This window comes from Muntiacus reevesi, chromosome 2 (genome assembly GCF_963930625.1).
Source record: "Muntiacus reevesi chromosome 2, mMunRee1.1, whole genome shotgun sequence".
NCBI lineage: Eukaryota > Metazoa > Chordata > Mammalia > Artiodactyla > Cervidae > Muntiacus > Muntiacus reevesi.
In genome coordinates this window covers 174,534,400-174,558,319 of record NC_089250.1, presented here as the reverse complement: position 1 = coordinate 174,558,319, position 23,920 = coordinate 174,534,400, and the positions used below count along the sequence as shown (strand labels likewise).

Genomic DNA, 23,920 nt, shown 5'->3' with positions numbered 1-23,920 from the left:
TGTCCATCCATCATCCATCCATCCATCCATCTCGTCATCCATCCACCCTTCCAATTATCCTCCATCCATTTTATTCATCATCCATTCCTATCTATCTACAAACCCACCACCTCAGCCATCTATCCATCCACTTATGAAGAGTAAGTCAGACAGTCCTGGGCCAGGGCTAGAGCCCAGTCCCTGAATCCTGACCCAGTATCCTCTCTAGGATGCTAGCTACGCAAACAGCTCCAGGAGTCCCCATTCTGTCACTGGCATTGACTCTGCTCCCTGTTAGCTTGGGGAAGGGCTCCCATCTCCACTCGAGGGTTCTTGGAGACAACCAAAAGCCAAAGGACCCAATAAGCCCCCAGCACTGGCCCTGCTTCAGGGACCGTGTGAACTTGGTCAAGAAGCTCAGACCCCCATCTGCAACAGACACGCGACTGCGGAGGCTTCACACTGGGCCACACCGAGACACGCGGCGGTAAACGGACAACGTGGTGGGAGGGTGCACCAAAATGAGGGAAAATAAAGCGACAAGACACGTTCTGCCCTCGCCACCGATTCCACAGCTTCCCAAAGGTTCCAGCTGAGGTGGACTAAACCTACCCAGAGGAGCCTTCGGCAGACCCCAGGCAAGCAGGACCATCTGAAACCCCCACATTATGCCAAACACCCAGAAACACATGCGTGATCCCTTAGCAGCCCACACCTGTGGGGTCCACACTGGGAACTGGTGGTCTTCCCCACGCGTCCCTTGATCCTACGGTTCCCGTGTTTGCCCATTTGTACTATCAGACCCCAGACGCATCACATCAACGGAGCAGAGACCAAGGCCCTGGACAGCCTTGAAACTGTGCTCACACAGTGGCAAGCACGTTCGCGTGCATGAACACACACAGGGTGCCCTGTAGAGAGACCAGGCTAAGAAACAACGTCATTACTCTGCTACAAAAGCAACGGGCTTTTGAAAAAAAACTTGGATGAACCTCCAGGAAATTTTGGTAAGTGAAAACAAATTCAAGCCCCAAAAGTTACATACCATATGATTCCATGCATACGGTATACTTGAAAAGACAAAAATCATAGAAATAGAGAACAGATTAGTGTTTTGCAGGGGTCACAGATGAGGTTTGGGGGAGGGAACTGAATGTGGCTATGTGGCTATAAAAAAGCGAAAAGGATTTCTGGATTGATGGAAATGTTCTGTATCTGGACTGTATCACTGTCAACATCCCAGTTGCCATATAGTTTTGCAAGATGTTACTCCTGGGGAGAAATGGATAAAAGGTACCAGGGATCTCTGAATTATTTATCATGAATGCATGGGATCTACAACAGATCGCAAAATAAAAATGTTAAAATGGATGAAATAATGCATTGAAAATGGGTGGTGTTTTTAATAAAAGGTGTAAGATCAACTGGATTTATGTGAAAAGAAATGAAACTGAATCCCTACCTCACACCATAGAATAAAAATTAATTCCAGATGGACTGAAAGTCTCAAGGTCAAATGCAGAACAATAAACCATCTAGAGGAACCTCTTCAGAAACTTGAAGTGAAAAAAGATTTTGCTTTAAGCTAACAAAAAGCACCAATTCTGAAGGAAAACGTGGACTACATCAAAATGAATAACTTCTCATTAAAAGACACGAATGGAAGAGGGAAATGTCAATACGTAGGGTGGGGGGAGATACTTAAAACCTACATAATCAAGATTGGAAAAGAGTATAAAGAATTCCTACAGGTGTGTAAGATGAAGGCAGGAATCTCAACAGAAAGAAATGGGTAAAAGTTTTGAACAATATCTGGTAAGTAAACATAGGAAAATGTGCTCACCTTTCAGTAGGGGTAAAATGAAAAGGACAGTATCCAATGTTGACAAGGACGCAGAACAACCAGGACTGAACTGGGGCTGACAGGTGGGGAGGCCTCAGGAGAGCATTGAGCTCCGACGAGCACTTCTGAAAACTGGCAACATCTACTCAAACTGAGCACACACCGTGTATAACCCCACTGCTGAGTATCTGTCCAACAAAAACGGTGCACATGCCCACCAAAAGGCAAGTGCAAGGATGCTCATAACAGTACTAGCCACAGTTGGAGACTGGGAAAACCCAAATGTCCGTCAACAGTAGGAAAGACCAAAGGAAAAGGAATACTAGGCAACACAGATGACATGTACAACACCGACATTATGGATCTCACAAAAATGTGCTGAGCAAAAAAAGCTGGCCTCAGAAGAATACATATTGTGTAGCTCACGGCTCAGATGGTGAAGAATCCGCCCGTAATGCAGACCTGATTTCAATCCCTGGGTTGGGAAGATCCCCTGGAGGAGGGCATGGCAACCCACTCCAGTATTCTTGCCTGGAGAATCCCATGGACAGAGGAGCCTGGCGGGCTACAGTCCATGGGGTCGCAAAGAGTCAGACATGACTGAGTGACTCTCACACACTCACACACTCATATAAAGCATAAAAACAGGAAAAACTATAGGATTAAAAATCAGAAGTGTTTCCCTTTAAGGAGAAAAGAGGGGGTAACAATCACATGAGAACACGAAGACATCCTGGGATGCAAGTCATGTCTTATTTCTTGAACTGGTTGGTTCTGAAACGAATTTCACTTTGCAGTAATTCACGGAGCTGCCTGTTTTTTAAAGTTGTGTTTTTAGGAGGTGGCACCACAAGATGGGTCTTCCAGCACACTGGAGGGAGAGGGTTGCCAAATCCTTTCCCCCAAACTGTAAAAATAGTAAAAAATGATCAAAAATAACCATTTCAGTACCCTCGAAATTGACCAAAAGGCATTTATCCAGGAAACACGATTAAAACGTTGAGTAAGTCAGGGAAAATCTGTGATATTCTTACCTGGAACTGCTTCCATCTCCCCACTCCAGGCTCGGCTGGGACATCGTCCGAACAGGACAGCAGTGTGCAGGCCACGGAAACCAGAAGCGTCACTGCCAGAGGCTGATTTGATTTCGAGCAGAAGGCACAAGAGTCGGGCTCAGCAGCAGGGATGTCAACAGAGAGCAGCAACCTCAGCGGTGAGTGAGTGAGGAAAGTCAGCTGTGCCTCCAGGCTGAGGCTGCGATCCCGGCTGGGGCGGCCACAGGCCAGGGGACTGGCTGGAAATCTGGCCGAGAAAGACACGAGATGCGGCTGCTGTAGACGTGCTCGATAGACTCTCCACATAAACCCGACTGACGGGCAGCACGCCTGGGGGACAGCAGATGAAGCCCAAGAAACTCACACGTCCCTGGCCCACCAAGAGCCTGAGGACACACGCAGAGGGGACGCGAGAGAGCCTGGCAGAGAGTACAAGGCAGAACAGACTCGAAGCTGCCTGGTCCTTGAAGGTGCCCCTAAACCCATGTGCAGATCCATCAGCAGACAGCAAAAGCCTGACACAACCTCTGACCGATCACTGACTGACCACCAAGCTAAGCAGACACCGAGAGGATCCCTAGGAAGCCGAAATTTAAAAGAAAACCAGGAGTTTGTTTGTTTTTTAAGACAGACTAAGCAAAGACATCAATCATCACACATTAGTGGACATGGATTTCAAAGTTTTAGTCCAGGCAAATTACCCAATAAACAAACAAAAAAACCTAGCAAATGGGGGTGGGGGGGTGGGAATCAGAATCCAGAGGTGCCAAAGGGTGTTGTCTAAAATGCCCATTTTCAACACAAAATTACAAGATATGCCAAGGAGCAGGAAAAGGTAACTCATACTCAAATAAAAAGCAGTCAATAAAAACTGTCACAATGTCACAAGATGTTGTGGTGTACAGCAAAGACTTCAAAGCGGCAATCATAAATCTGTTTTTAAAAAGGGCAAAAGACAATCATGTTTAAAGATGAAAGGAAAATATTATGACATGGACTCAAAACACAGAGAACCTAAATGAAGAGAGAGGAATTATTCAGCAGAATTTTGGAATTCAAAAGTGTAATAACTGAAGTGAAAAGCTCATGAAGGGCTCAACAGTCAATCTGAGATGGCAGAAGAAAGAATCAGTGAACCTGAAGATAGATCAAAATAAAGTATCCAATCCAAAGAACAGGGAGAATAAGTAGAGGAGGAGGACTTCCCTGGCGGCCCAGGGGCTAAGACTCTGCACTCTCAATGCAGGAGACCCGGGTCTGATCCTTGGTCAGGGAACAAGATCCCATGTGCCGCAACTAAAGTTCCCGCGTGCCGCAATAAAGAGCTCGCATGTTGCAACTAAGATCTCATGTTTAAATAAATAAATAAATATTTATTGGTGCATCCAAATAAATATATCTTTTTTTAGGAAATAGATAAGGAAAATAAAGTGAGCCTAAGACATCCGTGGGAGACAACATCAAGGGCTTGGTACCAACATATATGTGACAGAAGTCCTAGGAGAAGAGAAAGAGGTAAGAAAATATTTCAAGAAATAGCAGCTAAAAAGTCCCCAAATTTGATGAAAAACATTAATCTAACAGATGCAAGATCAACAAACCCCAAGAAGGATGAAAACAAGGAACCCACACCTACATACATCATAATGGAAGTGCTGATAGACAGAGATGATGGAGAAAAGCGATCCATCACAGCCAACACCGTCAACGGCCGACTTCCCATCCAAGATATGGAGGGGAGAAGGCACTGGAAAGGCATGCTCAGCCTGCTGAAAGAATGTCGACCGAGAATTCCATACCCCGTGAAACTGTCCTTCAGAGATGAAGGCAAACTAAGACACGCGTAGACAAAGACCGAGAGAATTTGGTGCCAGTAGCCCCTGATTCAGAAGAAACTTACTGCAGGAAGAACTTCAGGCTGAAGGGCAGTCACGTCCAGGGTAATTCAAATCCACAGAAAGAGGAGGAGTGCCAGACGAATATAAGAGACTCTATAAATGCATTGTCTTCTCTTCCATTCCCTTAACTTCTTTTAAAAATGTGAGAGTACATACAGCATCAATTATAACACTACCCTGGTGTCATGACTAGCATATACTGATGTACTTTATAGGACAATTTAGCACAAAAGAGGGAGGGTAAATGGCGCTATACTGGAGCAAAGCTTCCGCACGTTACCACAGCTAAGTCTGTATTAACAGCTATGACAAATCTAGACCGCGTATTAAAAAGCAGAGGCATCACTTTGCCAACAAAGGTCTGTCTAGTCAAAACTGTGGTCTTTCCTAGTAGTCATGTTTGGATGTGAGAGTTGGACCATAAAAAAGGCTGAGCGCCCAAGAATTGATGCTCTTGAATTGTGGTGTTGGAGAAGACTCTTGAGAGGCCCTTGGACTGCAAGGAGATCCAATCAGTCCATCCTAAAGGAAATCAGTCCTGCACATCCATTGGAAGGACTGATGCCAAAGCTGAAACTTCAATACTTCGGCCACTTGATGCAAAGAACTGACTCACTGGAAAAGACGCTGATGCTGGGAAAGATTGAAGGCAGGAGGAGAAGGGGATGACAGAGGATGAGATGGTTGGACGGCATCACCGACTCGATGGACCTGAGTTTGAGCAAGCTGTGGGAGATGACTGAACAATGACAAAAATCAGTGTTAATCTGAAATCATTTGTGTTAAGATGCATATTGTAATCCCCCGAGCAACTACTAAGAACAATGCAAAGAAATAAAGTTTAAAAAACTAAAAAGGAACTAGAACAGCACATTGCAAGCATGTACCTGACATCAAAAGAGAAATAGACCAGGAGAAAGACAAGACGTGCAGAAAATAACGCAGAAAACGGCAACCATGTCAAATCAAAAACTGCATTCCATGAGAGCAGACTAAATGGTTCAATTAAAAGGCAGAAGTTGTCAGATTGGATTAAAAGAGCAAGATCCAAATATATGTTGCCCCAAAATTTTACACTTTAGGTTCAAATATACAATGGTGATGAAAGTAAAAGGACAGAAAAATAGATGAAAACAGGAACCACATAAAAGCCAGAATAGGCAAGTTAACACCAGGCAGAAGAGACTTCAAGAAACATACTAGAGGCAAAGAGACACATTTCATAATCATATTCAGGTTGATACCTCAGAAAGAGATGACAAATATAAACGAATATGTCCATAAGAGCTCCAAAATACAGTAAGCAAAAATTATCAAAATTGAAAGGAGAAACATAATAATACCAATAGCAGACAATACCAAACAGATAATAATACCAATGATAGTTGAAGATTCTAATATTCCACTTTCAATAATTGAGAAAACTAGACAGAAGAAATCAGCAAACATACAATCTGAACGACACCATCACCAGCCTGACCTAACTGACATTTGCAGAACATCCTGCCCTGAAGAATGCATGTTCTTTTCAAACACATGAGGTACACTCCTCAGGATGGACAATATTTTAGGCCAAAAGACAAACTTCCGTAAATTTAAAATGAATGTAACCATAGAAAGTATGTTCACCAACCACAGTGGAATAGAATTAAAAATCAACAAAAGAAATAAATCTGAGAAATCCTCAAATATTTGGAAAGTAAACAACAATTTTAAAAATAGCCATGAGTCAAAGAAATCACAAAGGACATTAGATAACGTCTTTAATTAAATGAAAACAGAACATATCAAAGTCTATGAGATGCAGTTAAAGCAGGGTTTAGATGGAAATTTATAGCTTTCAATGTGCATCAGAAAAGAAGAAAAATCTCAACAACTGAAGCATCTACCTTAAGAAACTAGAAAAAGCCAAAGCAAGTAGAATAAAGGAAATAATAAATCAGAACTAAGGCTGATGAAAAAATAGAATAATAAATCAACAAAAACCAAAAATCATCCATTTGAAAAGATTAACAAATTGACAAAACCTTTAGCCAGACTGACCAAGAAAAAAAACCCCAGAAATTACCAAAATCAGTTATTATTAAAAAGAAAACATCACTACCAACCCTACAGCTATCAAGGGGAATGTAAAACTAATAAAAGTAATATTGTGAACAACTTTATACCAACCAACTACATAACGTAGAAAATGAGTGGGCAAATTCACAGAAAGACACAAATTAACAAAACTGATTCAAAAATAGGAAGCCTGAATCAACTTACAATCATTTATCCAAAAATGAATGACTAATTTAAAACACTCCCACAAAGAAAAGTCCAAGCCCAGGTGGCTTAAATTGCAAATTCTGTCAAATATTTTTTAAAAATCATACTGAATCTAGACAAACTCAGGGAAAAAAAGAGAAAGAAAAACTTCCTCACTCATTCTATGAGACCAGTATTTTCCCTGCTACCAAAACCAGACAAAGGCATCATAAGGAAATAACAGACCCACACATCACATGAACACTGGTGCAAAAATTCTTCATAAAACAGTAGCAAACCAAACCCAGCAATAAAGAAAAAGGATTGTAGAGGTGGCACTTACCCCGGCAATGCTAGGCTGGTTTAACCTCTGAAAATCAACTAAAGTCATACTAGTAAAAGGACAAAAGTCAAATGGCCATTTCAGTAGATGCATATAACCGAATCCAACACACATTCACCATAGAGACACTCAAACACCAGGGCTACGAGGGAACTTCTCAACCTGATAAAGACCATCCGGGAAAGTCACAGCTAACATACTTAATGGTGAGAGGCTGAATGCTGAGATCAGGCATGATGCACCGGTGCCGTTCAGCTTTACTCTGGAGGTTCTGGTCAGCACAATAAAGCAAGAAAAATAATCCTAATGAGAGATAGCCTGTTTGAAAAAGATGTAAGACTCCCCTTATTTGCAGAGGACATGCAGAAAATCCTAAGGAATCCACAAAAGTCTAATGGAACTAGCCAATAATTAAATTCAGCAAGGTCATAGGATAAAATATCAACATACGAAACTCAGCTTTACTCCTACGTACTAGCAACAAACAATCTGAAAATGAAATTAAGAAAATAATTCCATTCACAATAGCATCAAAAAACACTTAGGAATAAATTTAACAACAGAAACTTAATTTGCAAGACTTGCACACTGAAAATGACCCCAAAAAATTGCTCAGAGAAAATAAAGGTCTAATTCATGGAGACACAGTCCATGTTCATGGACAGGAAGACAATATTTCCAAGTTGATCTTTGCATTAGACAGAAGCCCATCAAAAGCCCAGCAAGCACTTCTTTAATTAACAAGGTGATCTTAAAATTTGCACAGAAATGTAAAGGACTAAGAATAGCAGAAAATATTTTGAAAAGAAAAAAATTTAGAGGACTTACATTACCCACTTTCCAAACGGGCCACAAACCTTCAGTGACCAAGCGAGTGTGGTGCTGGCAGAGGATCAGACACACACCCGTGAGGGAGAGCTTAGGGTCCAGAAGCAAACCCTCCACCCACGGCCCCAGGAAAACTCAACAGGAAAGACGGCTGGACCCAGACGAGGGCAGTGAGGCCGTCATGTGCAGGGCGACAACGGTCACACAGGAGAGAAGAGACCCGGGAACGCAGCGGGGAGGAGGGAGAGGGTGGAGGAGGCAGAGGGGAGCACGGCCGCAAAGGCGAACGCCAGCCAGCGGGAGCTGAAAGCAGGGCTCTCAAAGCTGGCGGTGGGAGGGAGGCTCGGGACGGGGACACACGTGCACCTGAGTCACGCTGAGGTCTGGCAGATACCAACTCAATCCCGTAAGGCAATCATCTTTCAGTTAAAAATATTTTTATTTTAAAAATGATGCTGTGACAATTAGAAACCCATGTACCCAAAAAAATGAATGAAGAGCCATACACAGCATTCACAAACGTTAACTTAAAATGGTCAATAAACCTAAATCCAAGAGCTAAAATTAGAATGTAAACTCCTAGGAGAAAACACAGAAGAAATATCTGTGACCTTGGATGAGGCACAGAATTCTCACGTGTAACACTAATAACAGGATTCATAAAAGAGAAAAATTGATAAAGCAAACTTCATCACACATAAAAACTTCTGTGCTCCAAAAGACACCATGAAAAATATTAAAGACAAGATACAGACCAGGCAGGATAAGATATTTGCAAATCATACTTCAGATAAAGGACTCGTATTCAGAACGTATAAAGAACTCTCTCAACAATTTTGAATAATGCTGAAACTCAGTAAGACAAATAAACACATTAAAATGTGCAAAAGATTTAGACATCAGAAACAAAATATGAGCGCCAATAAACACACGCGGAAATGTCCAACTTCACTGGTCACTAGGAAAATGCTAATTCAAACCACAGCCCCCGACCCCTGCCCGGCGCATCTGTAATAAAAAAAAGACCAACATTGCCAGATGTTGCAGGGACGTGAGGGGCTGCAGCCTCGTGCGGCAGCCGGACAAGAAGCCTACAGAGACAGGTGGCGATCTGAGCCTGGGGCAGTGGAGACCACCCACGACTGGCCAGGAGGCAGGGAGCCCTCCAGGGTGACGGGGAGGGTCTGAGACTCAGCCGCGGCGGAGGCCGAGCACCCCTGTCCACGTGCGGACGCTGCTGCAGGTCCCGTCCCAAGGGCACAGAGGCATGGTCACAGTCAGGAGCCTCCAGAAAGCGGGGAGCGGGGACAAACGGGCAGGCTGGCGAGATCGGACACACAACCCAGCCTCCACGGGACGCCAGCCTCACAGGAGACCAGCTTTACTCTAAAGGCCAGAGTCCCCTGCAGGATGACCGAGCGGCCCCCAAGGCCGTCAGCCTCTGAGCCCGTCCGAGATTTCACTCAAACAGGAGCGCCCCGCACACACAGAACCCCGAGTGGGACAGGACGGGACGGGATGGGGCGAGCCCGGGCAGCCTAGAACCCACGGGCCACTCGCCTGCAGCCGGCCAGGGGGCTCCCACCTCGGCGCCTGCTGGGGGCAACCCCTGCTCCCCTGCAGTTGAGGGCCCAGCTCCCAGCTCTCCCAGCATAAAATGGGCAGAGAGGCTGCTGGGGCAGGGTGGGGCAAGGGGTGTCAGAGACAGGCGGGTCTGGGTTCTGGAGCTCGTGATACGAGCCGGGCCCAGCCCCTCCCTCTCAGCCGCAAGAGGCTCCCCGGTGTGCTGGGCGCCCACAGCGGGCGCGGGGCCGGCAGGGTCTGGACCACCACGCCCAGGAGCACGCTGAGCCCTGCGCGTCAAGGAGTCTCAGAGGCCAGGATGGCGGCAGGTGAGACAGGAGCCAGGAGGCCAGTCTGCGGAAGGGGCTGAGCGCCACAGGACTCGGGCACCTTCCCTGTGAGCTCAGGGAGCCGCAAGCAGGCCACGCGCCCAGGGGCCATGCCATGCCCCCCAGCCCCCGCTTCCCCTTTCGGAAGAGGGTGCTGGAATGGCCCTAGAGCTCTGGGTGTGGAACGTCACCTGGCTTCACCCTTCCTGCCCAGGACCCACAGCCCCATTGCCCAGCCCCCAGAGATGGGGTTTTTCTACTGGAGTTTAGAATTTCCAGACATCTTCCCCCAAGGGGCAGGGGGCAGAGGGAAATGGAAGGGGTTCTGGCCGAAAGGACCTGAATTTGGCTCCCACCGCCCTCTGGCCATGCGGCTCCAGGAGGCACGGATGTCACTGAGGAGCCAGGCATCCCCGCGGTCCGTCACCTTCTGCCGAGGGCAGCACCAGACAACCCAGGCGTCCCACAGCGGGGTGTGGGCCCGGTCCCGGCCAGAGCAGTGGCCTTCCACCACCTACACCGACGAGACAGCCCTGCACGGCCTGCAGACCTGCCCTCCCCGACGGCCACCACCACCCACCTTACCCACTCCCCCAGGCGCTTGGCTTCCCAAGGACCCCCCGGGGACGGGCAGAACATTACCTGGGCCCCCGGGCCCCACCCAGCTCTGTGCAGGGCTGGCACAGCGAGGGTGAGCTCACGACGGAGCAGGCCCCCCGGGCCAGCTGGGAGGGACGCGGGGCTGGGCTCTGGGACAGGTGTCCAGTCACTCACACGGCCCCTGGGAGCATGCCTCCCAACCCCAGGCCCCAGACAGAAACAGCATCGTGGCCGCCCTGTGCCTCTGTGTGCAGGGAACACGCGGGACACGGGTGCCGGCCGGGGCATGCGGGCTCAGCGCATGAGTGGACACGCGGGCGTGCAGGGCAGAGGACAGCATGGAGGGGCGGGGACACCTGGGCCCGGTGTCTGGACGCTCACCGAGAGACGAGAGCCTGCCGTGTGTGATGTGCGCTCTGCGTGTGCACGGGCGTGTCAGAGGCCGCTCCTGTGCCTCCAGAGGGGGCTGCATGTACACTGAACCCCGAAGTCACACATGCGTGTGTGTGTACCCACGTGTGCCTGTCAGGGCGTGGGGATCGTGGTCACACATCCTCAGAGCTCTCGGGGCAGCTGCCCGGCTGGGACATCTCGGCCCTGACGCGCGTGGATGAGGCCGGGGGCACCCCTGGATTTCTGCGGAGCAGTTTTTCTGAAAAGCCATCTCCTGAGACTCCCGTCCTCCAGATCTGGCAAGCTCCTGCTCTCTGGGGACACCCCGATGGTGAGGCCAAAATAAGCCCGATGTCCGTCAGACGGCAGACTCCTTGGAGGCCAGAGCCTCCTCCCTGCCCCGGCCTGTCCCCCAGGACCTGGCGCCAGCCAGCTCCCCCCGCCCACGAGGGCGCCACCAGGGGCCCCTGGGGGCTCTGCACGGCTCTGCCCTCTGCAACCGCAGTCCACTCTGCTGGAGGCCCCACAAAAGCAGACAGACAGGAAACTGGTCCTACAGAACCTCAACCCTCAGACAGGAGCCCGAGACGGGAACGCACCGTCCGTCAGGCAGCGTCGGTCACGGGGCCGTGCCTGCTGTCTGCTCCGGCTCCCGGGAGGCGTGCACCAGCACACGCACACCCACGCTTGAGACGTGTGTCTCGAAAGGAAGCACCTGCCGCCGGCTGAGCAACGGCCCGCACACTCCCACCGAGTACCGCGGTGGGTGCCGGTCACCGACTCTCACGCCACCTGCGTCCTCCGGCGGGGGCCCGGGCCCCGCTCCCCTTAGAGAGACGGTGCTGAGTGCTGGGTGTCGGAGGAGAGCAGGATTCGCTTCATACCATCTCATCCTCTACACACACACACACTCCTCGCTCGGTAATGGACACAGATGGGAATGTGGGGTAGCTTTACAGAACAGGTCTCTACAGGAGCGCAGCTCCAATCTTTAAAGCAACGTCAAAACATGCTCCGGGCTCTCCCTCACCGGCGCTGTCAGCCCCGACGGGCGGCCCCATCTCACCAGACGTGGGTGGCCACCCCTGCCCACACAGGCCCCCAGGACACCCCTCCTCCCCTCCAGCCACAGGGACCTCTAGATACGGAAGCCAACTGCGCCCCTCACCGTCTCAAAGTCCCCAAGAGCGTCCCAAGGCAAACAGAACGAGACCCACGTCTTCCCCAGAAACCCCGGCCCTCTCAGCCGGCGCGGGGGGCCCTGTCCCCACCGAGCCTGCACCTCTGGCCCGGCCCTTCCAGCGCGCCAAGCCTGATGCCAGCTCAGGCCCCTGCGTGGGCAGCCCTTCTCCCAGCCCCCCCTTTCCACAGCATAGCGCGAGGGGACACAGGGCCAGGCTGGCCTCCAGGGAGGCGGGGCTCGGGGCTGAGCAGGGCCCACAGGAGCGGCTCTGTCTTCCGCAGAACTCGGGTCACCCGTTCAGACTCACCATCAGGCTGGCCATCGACCTCAGCCCTGCCCCTACCAAGCAGAAAACAGGCTCAGAGGGGTGACCGGAGACTGTGACCCGGCCCCTGGGCCCTGCCCCCAGCCCAGCACGCGGGGAGGGCCAAGCTCTCAACCCATTCGACAGATAGAAGCAGCGAGGCAGAAAGGCGGCCCGTTCCTAGCTTGCGTGGCCAGAGCAGACACTGGGTCACCCCTGACCAGCCGCTGGGCCCTTCCGGAAACTTCCACAGGGCGACCAGAGGTAAAGGCGACCCCTCCGTGGAGATGGGGGGTGGCGGGGGAGGGGGCAGGAAGCAGGCTCCAGAAGCACCGGGAGCCCCCGGCCCGCAGGACTCCAGGGCTGCGCGGGAGCCTGCGGGGGCGTGCAGAGGGCAGGGCGCACGTTGCTCCTCCCGGAAGTCCTCCACGCTCTGTGCTGACAGCAAGGGGCCGGGGGTGCCTCCTCACTGCGCGCTCACAAGCCATCTCTCTGCGGCACCTGCTGTGTGCAGGAAGGATCTAGAAAGCCCCTCCCACACTGGGCTCTCAACCCCCAAGGCCAGCCCGGCCTGGCCCCATCCCCACGTGCGGGGAGGAGGCGCCTGGTCTGTGAGCCGCAGAGGGAGAGCTGGTCCTGCCGAAAATAAACCAGGAAACCAGGATCTGTCGGCAAACATGAGGGAGCCTGGGGTTCCAGCCCACAGGAGGACTCCGACGGGACCCCAGGCTTTCCGCGGAAGGGGAGGGGGCGTGCCGGCCACTCCCGGGGGCAGACCCAGCGTTCGTCACACTGTCCACATCTCCAGGCTGGGGTCAGCGCTCAGCACAGCCGGTGGGGGCGTGGGGGGACGGACAGCAGAGTTGTGCTTGGGGGCGGCGCTGTTAAAGAGGGGGGCCAACGTGGGCCCCGAGGCACCAGGGGTGCAGCTGAGGCCCGGCTGCTAGGCAACGCTGTCTGAAAAGACCCTCTGCTCTCTCCAGGGTGGGGTGGGGCTGAGCCTGGAGGGCTTGGCTTGCTGGCGCTGCAACATCAGGGCCTCAGTCTCCCCATCTGTTAATGGAGGGCTTGAGTCAAAGGTCCTGGGCTGCCGGCCAGGAGGGGTTGGATGCCAGGCGACCCCTGCCCTCCGCACCCCCGCACCCCGCCCTCAGGCAGCCTCCTCCTGCCGGACCACCCAGAGGCTTACGCTGCCATTGGTGGCTCGGTCACGTCCAACTCCATGACCCCCTGGACCGCAGCATGCCAGGCCTGCCCGTCCCTCACTGTCTCCCAGAGTTTGCCCAAGCTCATGTCCAGTGAATCCAACACTGAAGGGCCCAGCGAACTCTTCCTCCGGGAGCCCCCAGGCCACAGCAGCCCCCAAGGAGGAGTGGGCCTCCCTCCTGGGAGCCACAGGTTCCCAGGGACTGAGGCTCCCCGTCAGGCCTGGAAGGGAGGGCCCAGCGGGGCTGAGGCAGAGGCTCAGGGTCACCCAGCATGGAACCTCCAGGAGCCCTGGCGCTGGGTGTGGGGACAGCTGTCATCAAAAGCCGAGTGTAGGTGGCCCGTGACTCAGTTTCCCCACAGCGCCACCCCAGATCCCGGGGCAGAGCAGAGGCAAGGCACAGCCCCTGCTGACCCCAAGGGGGCCCCAGGGAGACTGTCCGGCCCTCCTGGTGTCCCCGCCGCCCTCAGCCTCTGTTCCAGCTCCTTCTGCAACTCCGAGGCCGACCCAGACCCGGCTCCCAGGAGGACTCCAGCCTTGGCCTCGCAGCAGGCTTGCGTGTGACCGTGGGCGATGCTGGACCCTTCTGAAAGGCGGGGCCAGACGGGCTGACGTGGGACCTGGGGGGTGTGTGTGTGTGTGTGTGTGTGTGTGTCTTAGAGACACACACAGACTTGGGACCTGGGAAGTGTGTAGTGTGTGTGCGTGCGTGCATGTGTGCCTAAGAGACACACAGATGTGGGACTTGGGCAGACACTCCCCTGTTGCCGTGCTGAGATCCTGCCGTAATTTAGACCCCACTAATTTTTCCTCTCCTGGAGCAGATGATGCTGACAAGGAGACTTTTAGGTTCAAACTCCCAGGGTCTAAGACAGGGGCTGCTGGGTCCCCGTCTCTCCTGGGGGCCCCATCACCTGGAAGGCCTGGGGAAGGACTGGGTGCCTGCGCCTGTGAGCTATGTACCAGCTCTCTCCCCACCCGGGACACAAGCCCCCCAGTCGCCGGGGCCTCAACATGCTCGGGCTCCAGCAGAACACGCGTGGACCCTCAACCCGCCTGGGGAATAACCATCAGGACCCTCCAGCTCAGAGGGCCAGAAGCCACGGTTCCTGCCCCCAGGTGGCTGCTGAGCCCCCAAGGTCTCTCCACGCCCTCTCCTCTGGGGAGAGCTCGGCAAAGCCGGGAATCAACTGGACACACACAGGGAGGGCAAATGACAGGCAGTGGGGCCAGATGGAGCAGCCATGTCCACACCCGCCACCCCCTCCCGCTCACCGCGTGGGTGCACGCAGACACAGGGTACCCGGCGGGGGTGGGGACGGCCAGGGAGCAGGTGCCCCCAGCAGTTGAGGCCGCCTGCCCTGCTCAGGTGACCAGACCTGAACCCACACAGCAGGGACGCGGCAGCCCCGCCACCAGCCAGCCCACTCACCGTGCGTCCCCAGACCGCACCCTGCCCCACTCCAGCCTCAGTCTCCGCATCTGTGCAGTGGGTGCTGGGACAGATGGTACCAAAGTCCTTCATGTATCTGGGGACCAGCCCCTGCGTGGGCTCCACCATCAGCCTGCTCCCCCACCCCCCAAGACCTGCCCGGGGCCAGGTGACGCCCGAGCTTCTGCAGGAAGAAATCAGAATCCATGTCGGGAGACAAAGAGGGAAGGGCGGTGTGGGGGGGACGGGGGTGCTGGAGAGATGACAAATGTATCCAGCGTCCGCGGCAATGCCACCATCTGCTCCAGGTTCACGCCTGGAGATTTACGGCCCCGTCCCCCGGCCCTGAGATCCATCTCCTGCCTGTCACTCACTAGCTTCTTTCACCCAAGGCGCCCACCGCACCCCCACTCGGCCTGTATTCTCCACCACCCGCCCAGGGCTGTCTGTTTCCTGCGGAGATATATGGACACCCCGGTCCCAGCACCTCTGCTCGTAAATTTCTTCTGCTGCTGAACACCCTCAGAAAGAGGGTTCTGGGCTCACAGCCTGGGCCTCTCAGGGGTGGGGCTCTGACCCAGGCGATCTGAGTGCCTAGAAAACCCCACTGAAACCTATAGCTGGTTTCAGTGGGACCCAGGTGTGTGTGTGTGTGTGTCTTAGAGACACACACAGACTTGGGACCTGGGAAGTGTGTAGTGTGTGTGCGTGCGTGCATGTGTGCCTAAGAGACACACACAGATGTGGGACTTGGGCAGACACTCCCCTGTTGCCGTGCTGAGATCCTGCCGTAATTTAGACCCCACTAATTTTTCCTCTCCTGGGGCAGATGATGCTGACAAGGAGACTTTTAGGTTCAAACTCCCAGGGTCTAAGACAGGGGCTGCTAGGTTCCCATCTCTCCTGGGGGCCCCATCACCTGTTTTTTTGGGGGTAGGGAATTAGGGGAGCAACAGCCTCTTCCCAGCTTGGGGGGGGGTGCTAGCTTCCAAAGGCACTGTGAACAACCTCTGAGCTTTCCAGAGGAAATTGGGGGGGCAGTGGGGAGGGGACCTCAGTCCTTCTTGTCCCCAGGCCCAGGTATGGGTGACCGCCACACCCCGTGCCAACCCCCTCACGTCTGCCAGGCCGGGTAAGACACCCACCCCACTTCCTTCATCAGGACCGCCAGCTCGCAGCTGCTGTGTCACCCTGAGTGAGACCCGGGCGGCCAGCCTGCAGGAGGGGGTCCGAGAGGATCTGACTGCGTGACTCCCAACCTTTCAGACCCGGAGAGCCTGCGGGGCTGGGGTAGGGGGCAGCCCTCCACGACCCCAGGAAAGTGAGGCACTGACACCACCCCTGAACCCAGAGAGCAAGGGGCTTCCCCTCTTACACACAGCCACCCGGCATCCGTGCCTCCATCTCGGGGTGTCACCCTTTCTGATGAAGCGGGATGCAAACCAGGGGTGGGGTTTGGGACAGCGTCCCCCAGGGCTGGCTCAGCTAAAAGGTGGCAGCTGCAAGGACCCAGGGCACAGGAGGCCAGGGGGCTGGTCGGGCAGGAAGCAGGGCAGTACTCGCGGCTGCAAGGCAACACGGGCCAACGTGCTCCTTTCCTCTGGGGCTGGGGCCCCACTGGAGATGGCTACCAGAGAGGAGCCTACCTTCCTATTCCCCGGCATTCCCCCTCACACCCCAGCCTTGAAAGCCTCTGCCCCGCAGGGCCCACAAGACCTTAGATCTTGTTAACGCCTTCTTGCCAGCCCCCAGCGCAACAGCGAGGGAGCCAGGCAGACGCAGCTGCACCCAAGCAAGCGCTCCACAAGGCACACGCAGGGCCAGGACAGGATGGCTCACACCTGAGGCTCCGCTGGGGCTGCAAGCCTGGCTGGAGGCTCCGAGCCTGGAGGAGAGGCCTCCAGGGGCCCTGCCAGTGCTGACCCTTCCCTGGGGTGTTCCTTCCATGGAGCACAGGCTAGCCTTGTGCCCCATTTCACAGATTTGGGAACTGAGGCTCTGAGAGGCTTACCTGCCCCAAGGTCACACAGCTCTTGTCGGGAAGAGCCCGGCTTTCATGCCCGAGGCTGCCGGTCTGTTTTGGAGGGGGAACCCTTGCTCCCACCGTGAGCAGCAAGCAGGTGACCTGCAGCTTCTACAGAATGTAAGGGGGCCCCTGTCTTAGAGGCACGCTGGGGCGAGAAGGCTCAGCACCCCTCCCCCGAAGGATGACGAAGAGAACGTGTCCAAGGTGGGGGGAGGGGTGGAGAACTTCCACCAGGTTCTGAGCAAAGGCCCCCGCCCCCACGCCGAGGGTTTGGCTCCCCTTTCGCGGAGTGCCGCCCTTCCCCAGGGCATGGCTGGACGGTGCCGGGCTGGGGGGCGCCAAACGTCGGGAGCGCGAGCTGACCGAGAAGGGTGCTACCCGCCCGCACCGACGGGGCTCAGGGGCCCCGGGCCGAGGAGGCTCCGGGGAAGGGCAAGGGCCGCGCTGGGTCGACCACGGGAAGCAGCAGCTCTGAGCGGGGGTGGGATGAGGGGCGACGAGGGGAGAGGGGTGCTGGGGCAGGGGCGAGTCCGTGCGAGGGGCAGAGGCGCGCGGGGAAGGGGCGCTCCTGGGGGGGCCGCGGAGCCCCGACCAGGACCCCCTCTGCCCCGCTGAGCCGAGAGCCGGCTCCGCCGCCGCCGCCAAGTTCTTCCAACTTTGCCGGCTCCGCTCGGAGGGCGCGCGGGGCCGGGGCGCACGAGGGGCCGGGGGCGCGGGGTGCGGGGGCGCGGGGCCCGCCGCGCCACCCCCGCGAGCGGCCGGACTGCCGCGCCCCCAGGCTCGGCCCCGGCCCCGCGCGGACTCGGGATGCGCCGGCTCCGCGCTTACCTGCTCGCCCGGCCGCCGTTCCGGGGCTGTGCCCGCCGCCGCCGCCGCCGCCGTCCTTCAAGCTCTAACTTCGCTCCGGGGATTGAAATTCCTCCCCAGCTTCGCCCATCGATCCGCGCGCCGCCCCGCCCCTCGCGCGCGGGCAGGGGCGCCGGAGCCCGCGCGCCGCCCCTGCGCCCCCCCCGCCCCGCCTTTGCGCGCCCCCGCCCCCTCTTCCTCCGAGTCCGGCGCCGAGTCTCGCGCCCCCCCTTCTCCCCGCCCGCCCGGCCTCCTCGCTGCCTGGCTCGTTCCCTCCCGCCGCCGAGCCGGGGGTGGGGGCGCGGGGGAGGGAGCGGGAGGGGGAGGTACTAGAAAGCGCAGGAGGGTTTCCTCTCGGCCCCTGGCCGGCCTCCCACCCACGTCCGCCCTCCGGTGACGGAGCGCGCAGCAGCTGTGGCTGGGAAGGGCTGCCCACGACCCCCTCCCTTTTAAGCAAAGCCCGGGCGTTCTCAGGACCCGGGTCGGCCCGTCGATCCGGCCCACCTGGGAGAAGGCAGGGGTCCGGGGGCAGAGAGCTGGGGGAGGGGCGGGGAGGGCCGGCACCGTCTCCCAGCCCCGGTCCCCTTCCTTCCCTCACTCCCCCAGCCTCTGGGGAGACTCGGGGTGGGGAGGGTCTCTGAGCAAGCTCTCCTTTTAGTTTGACCCCTGCCACCTGCGCGTGCAGAAGCCCCCTTTTCGCAAGTTACAGGCAAGGAAACGACCCAGAGAGGCCCGGGGGCATGCCCCCCGCCACACAGCCGGTCCGAAGCAGAACCCGAGGGGCAGCTGTGCCCCCAGGACTGAGCCTCCTGGCCCCTCGGGGACTCCTCGTTGCGGCCAGGCAGGCCTCGGCGGTGCTCTCGACTGCCCGGGGGGCTGCCCATCCCGCAGCCCGGCCCGCTCGCGTCCCCGCGCCGCCCGGGCCGTCCCCGCAGGCGCCCGCAGCCCCCTCCCCGCTTCCCGTCCCCCGCCCGCCTCTGATTCCCGGCCTCAGTACCCCCGGCACGCTCTCCGCTCCCCGCCAGCAGCTGGGCAATTCACCGAGCATACAAAAGAGTTGACTCAATTCAAAGGCAGCAAATCAAGATAAATCCTATAGTGTGTGGGGACGGGAGAGGGGATGTGAATGAACGCCCACGGCACAGGCGACTCCTATAGGGGCTGACAGACCCCCTCCCCCAGCGCCGCTGGGGCGCAGAAGGTCAGCCAGGACCTGCGGAGTGGGCGCCAAGCTGCCTCCCCTGCCAGCGGGGACTTAGGGAGGCAGTGCTTTGCGGGCCCCTCCTGCCTGCACGGTGGGGCTCTGCCAGGCTAGAAAGGGGCTGCTAGAGCGAAGCCAGAGTGGCCGGTGGTGGGGACTGAGCCCTGGGGAGCGCTGTGTCCAGAAACCTGTCACAGCCCCGAGGATCAGGGTGAGGCCCAGGGAAGGAGGCTGCTGGGCCGCGGGGGCATCTGAGCTGCATCCCTTCTCAATCGGCTGCCCCTGCCTGAACCCTCGCCCCGCAGGCCCCAGGCCAAGGCCAGGCTCCGGGCTCTCCCTGTAGACACAGCAAGCCTCAGATGTGCTCAGCCAGGACTGGGGAACAAGAGAGCAGGCCGGCTGGGGAGAGGGCTCCCCTCCTGCCTCAGAGCCGCCCCCACTCCAGCTGCAGCTGGGGCTGGAGAGAGCCTCCCCGGGGCCACGGGTCACTCCTGGAAGGTCTGAGAAATCAGCCTCCCGGCCTCTGGCCTCACCAGCCCTGGGCAGTGATTGCATGGGAGTGGGGCTCCAGCATGTCCTTCCCCAGGCCAGCCCCTGCCCGGAGGTAACTGATGCCTGTTTCTGGCCGGTCCCCCCACCCCAGCAAGCAGCTGTGGCTCAGGAAGGATGGGGTTGGCTTGGGAGGGGCCATCCCAGAAAGCCAGGGACCGAGCTAGGGCCAGTCAGAGTTACAGAGCAGCCTCCTGCTGCTCCCCAGGCCTGGGGGCTATGAGCCCATTTCTTAGGCGAGCAAGCCGAGGCCAGAGCACCCGCCCCAGCCCTGCCCCACTGCCAGGCGAGTATGCTCCGCCCAGGGTCCGGGCTCCGCACAGGGGGAGGTCCCCGAGCCAGCTGCGCAGAGAGCGAACCCCGGAGTTGCGGGCGCAGGGGATTGCAGGTGGGGCCTGAAGGGAAGCTTGAGGTCCCGGCCACTGACGCCCTCACCTCCCCCGATCCCCGCCCGGCGGAGGCCGCCCCTTAGGGCTACGACCTCTCCGCTCGCGTCAGCTCGGTCGCCCCTCCCCCGTGGTCGCGCCGATCGCCGCCTGCGTGTAAGTCATTAATTCTGTTCCAGAGGCGCCGGCTCCGCGGCGAGGACTTCTGTCAACGACCCCACACCGCGCTCCACGCCCCCTGACCCACCCCCAGCCCCAGAGCGGGTGAGGGGTGGACACGGATGCAGCTCCTCGCTCACCGAGGCTGGGAGACCGCTGGAGCGCGGCGCAGAAGCGCTGGAGGGCGTCGGGGTCCCCGAGTTGACGGAGGGGGCGGGGCCCGAGGCCAGCCTTGGGGACAAAGACCCCCAGGCTGCCTGGGGGCTGGATGCGGCAGACGGGGAGAAAAGCAAGTACCCCGTGTCCTCCGTCCCCCAAATCCACTCAAGCTGGGACCTGAGTGTTGGGGTGGGTGGAGTGGGGGGGAGGACAGAACCCTCCTGGGCCTTGGGGGTGCGTGCAGGCGACGCTGCAGGGGGGCCCACCGGGGCGTCGCCTCTTCCCCGCACGCGAGGCTGTGGCTACACCCCAAAACCCTCTCGGAAGCTTCGCGGGTCCCCTTCACTCTCCACAGTCCAGCCGGCGGCTCGCCACGACCACCGCACGCCCCCCGCCGCTCAGATGGGGCGGGGGGATGGGCCCGCGTCAGTGGGTCGAGAGGGAATTCCCGCTCAGCGGCGACAGTCGGGCCCGGGGACCCCACGCCCCGCCAGCGGGGAGGGCTCCGTTGAGGATGGTGCTAGCATCGCGCCGGTCTGGGCGGCCACAGGCCACACGGTGCAGTTTGGGAAGAAAGTTGGGGGCGACACACAGAGACCAGAGAGTCAAGAAGGAGGGACGAGCAGGGGGCGTGGAGGCAAGAGCGGCAGGGTGAGATGGCTGAGAGCCGCGCGCTGGGGTCCCGCCACACCCCGGCCCCCGGCTTCCGGGCGGAGAGGCTCGGGGCAGAGGCGCCTGGGAATCGCCTGGAGCTGGGTCCCTCGCGGGAGAGCGGCCGCGGCTGGCGGAGCCAGGAGACCCGGTGGGGTGAGGTGGGGGTGGGGGTCCTGTAACGCCCGCTCCGAACAAGGCTCCCCCCACGCCGGCCGTGAGAGGGCTGGGCACCCTCAGTCCGCTCCCTGCCCGCCCTCGACTACTAGATGGGGTTCCTGACGGTTCCTGATGGGGGGCGGTCTCCGCATTAACTTGGGGCGCCGCGGATACCACTGCTCCCTCGCAAGCAAGACCACCCTGTTACCCCATCCCTGCCTATCCCTCCCTTCCTGCTTACAATGCTCAGGAAAGTTTCGGGGTCCCCGCGGCGCCTCCTAGCCCGAGGGGTCCGGAGTTCCGGGCCTTCGGGTCGCGGCGTCGGGGAGGGAAGTTTGTCCGGCCGGGGCCCGGCGACTGCTAACTTCGGGTGCGACCGCCTCGGCACCCGAGAGCGGGGCGGCGAGGACCGGCGGAAACAACGCTCCATAACCAAGCCCCACTGGCGGGAGACTCGGCCCCGGCGAGGACGCTCAGGGCAGGGCGCCGGGACTGGGGCGGCCCGGGCGGTGAGAGCCTCTGGGGACCCCGCGCACGCCCCCACTGCTGGCCGTGAGAGCCTCATCCCCGCCTCCCCCAGGGGCGGGGAGCTGCTGGCCCTGCAGCCGCGAGAGAAAGGACCCCCGAGCCGCAGCCCCGCGCAGCCCCCGCCCCCACCATCCCCTTCCTACCTGCTCTCGGCTGTGGGCCCGGGGCTGGAGGCACCGTCACAGGAGAGCGCAGCGCGCGCGCCCAGGTCCCCGGAGCGCGGCGGCGGCGGCGGCGGCTTCCCCTCCTTCCTCCAGCTCTTCCTCCGCCGGCCTCGCTGGCTCCAGACAGCTCTCCTCCCCCTAGCGCCTTGCCTGCCCCTCCCGGAGCCCGCCGGGCAGGGCTCGGCCTGCGACGGGGAGCGGAGCGGAGCCGGCGGGAGCCGGGCTGCGGCGCTCACTGCGTCAAGCGCTGGGCGAGCGCGGGGCGGCGGCGGCGGAGACAGCGCGCGGCGAGCCCAGGGCCGGCCGGACAGGCGGGGCAGCGGCGGCTCCGGCTCCGGCTCCTCCGGCTCCGGCGCGGGCGCGGTGGTGGCGGCCGCGGCCGCGCCGAGGTTGTAGCACATTCTTTCTGAGCGTGATCGAAGATTTCGTGTAGGAGCCGGAGCGGGGAGGGCTGGAGGAGGGGCGGGGGACGCGGGCGGGGGCGGCCGGAGGGGCGGGCGGCGGTGTAGCTCCGGCACGTCGATGGACGGGGGGTGTCCGAAGGGTGACGCGGGCGGGGAGTCGAGCAGGCTGCGGGGCGGCGTGGGCAGCCCCGAGGCATCTTCGCCCCCCTCCTTCTGGCTCGCCCTGCGCGCCCCTGCCCTCGCCCCAGGCACCGTTAGAATAGAGGCCCCCGAAGGTCTAGGAGTCGGGACGCCGGGTGGCGATGGGAGGTGGGCACCTGGGCGGAAACGAGAGCGCGCGTGCGGGCACTGCCGTGAGCACACACGCCGGGAACCGCGTGAAAGTTGACCCGAAGTCAGACCCTGTGTGGGCGCGCCCGTCCGCGAGTGCAATTGCCCTGCCCGCTGGGGCGCGCGTTTCCGGGATGGGGAGGGCGCTGCACTTGGTGGGGGTGGGGGCGAGAGGGTGGTCGCCCCCGAGGGACTTGCTCTCCCCTAGATCGCTGACCCCCACTAACCCTCCCGGGGCTCAGCGCCGCCCTCCCCACTTTCGGCGGGGGGGGAGGGGGTCAGGGCCGGGGAGGGATGTGGGACCAGCCAGGCTCCTTCGATTCCCGGAAGGTTCGGTTTAGAGGATTTTCCTCCCACGGATCCCTTTCTCTTCGTTCGCCTCCCGAATCCCCGGGGGGCGGCAACCGCTCGGCCGGCCTATAGGCTGGGTTCTACATCCGCAGCCTCTCGGTGGCCCCGCGCCCGCTCCCGGCGTCCACCCCGCCTAGCCGGGCGGCTCCCACTCCCCACGGCCGCTGCCCAGCCTGCGGCTTGCGCGTTGGGCCAGAACTGCAAACCAGGCTCAAGGGCGCACCCGCGCGGCACGGCCTGCGCGCCGCGCCCCGAGCCGTTGAGTCCGAGCCGCGGAGCAGAGACCCGGCCGGGCTCGGGCTCGGGGCGCGACCCTCCGGACGCCGCCGCCTGCGCGGCGCCCCTGCCCCGCGTGCTGCCCCGGACTGGGAGGGGAGACAAAGGCAGCGAGGTCGACCTGCGCGCCACTGGGCGCGCACGCAAAGAGGAGGGGTCTGATGGAGGGTGAGGGGCGCCCCTCTGGAGGAGGCACCGGGACCAGCGTGGCAGTGGCGGATGAGGCTGCGAGCCACGCCGCCAAAGGCCGGCCGGGCCCAGGAAGGGCGCGCGGGGTTCTGGGTCGGGTCGGGTCCAGCCTGCGGCGCCAGCTGCCGCCCTCCAGCTCCTCCCAACCGCACCCGCGTCTCCTCCAGACTGGATGTCCCTGAGGCGGAGCCGAGACCCCAAAGGGGGCCAGAGTGGAGGAGAGCCCACCGCCTTTCCCGTGGACCCTGGGACCCGGAGGATGACGGTCAAGGTCGGAGCCACTGTCTTCAAGCTGTCCTGTCCTTGAGGGGCACTCAGACCCCCTGCACCGGGAGGTG

At 58.5% G+C, this 23,920-nt stretch overlaps 2 protein-coding genes across 2 annotated transcripts in view; one reads left to right on the top strand and one right to left on the bottom strand.

Annotated features, from left to right (window-relative positions):
* ELFN1 (extracellular leucine rich repeat and fibronectin type III domain containing 1) overlaps positions 1-22,365 on the bottom strand; it is a 62,153-nt gene extending 39,788 nt beyond the window's left edge. Inside the window, exon 1 of the mRNA XM_065920186.1 lies at positions 22,012-22,365. The gene's annotated coding sequence lies outside the window, so the exon portion shown is untranslated. The remainder of the gene's footprint in view (positions 1-22,011) is intronic.
* Positions 18,817-22,428, top strand: LOC136157322 (spidroin-2-like). The gene is made up of 4 exons (XM_065919245.1): positions 18,817-19,108; positions 19,259-19,277; positions 20,392-21,342; positions 21,591-22,428. The coding sequence occupies exons 1-4, from the start codon at positions 18,817-18,819 to the stop codon at positions 22,426-22,428; spliced, it is 2,100 nt and encodes a 699-aa protein (XP_065775317.1).
* The last annotated feature ends 1,492 nt before the right edge of the window (positions 22,429-23,920 follow it).

Bases quoted from the DNA above. Each gene is read 5' to 3' on its own strand.
- LOC136157322 (XM_065919245.1), top strand. From the start codon at position 18,817: ATGCCCCCCGCCACACAGCCGGTCCGAAGCAGAACCCGAGGGGCAGCT. The intron at 21,343-21,590 runs GTGGGGGTGGGG...TACAATGCTCAG, and splicing joins AGGAGACCCGGTGGGGTGAG to GAAAGTTTCGGGGTCCCCGC.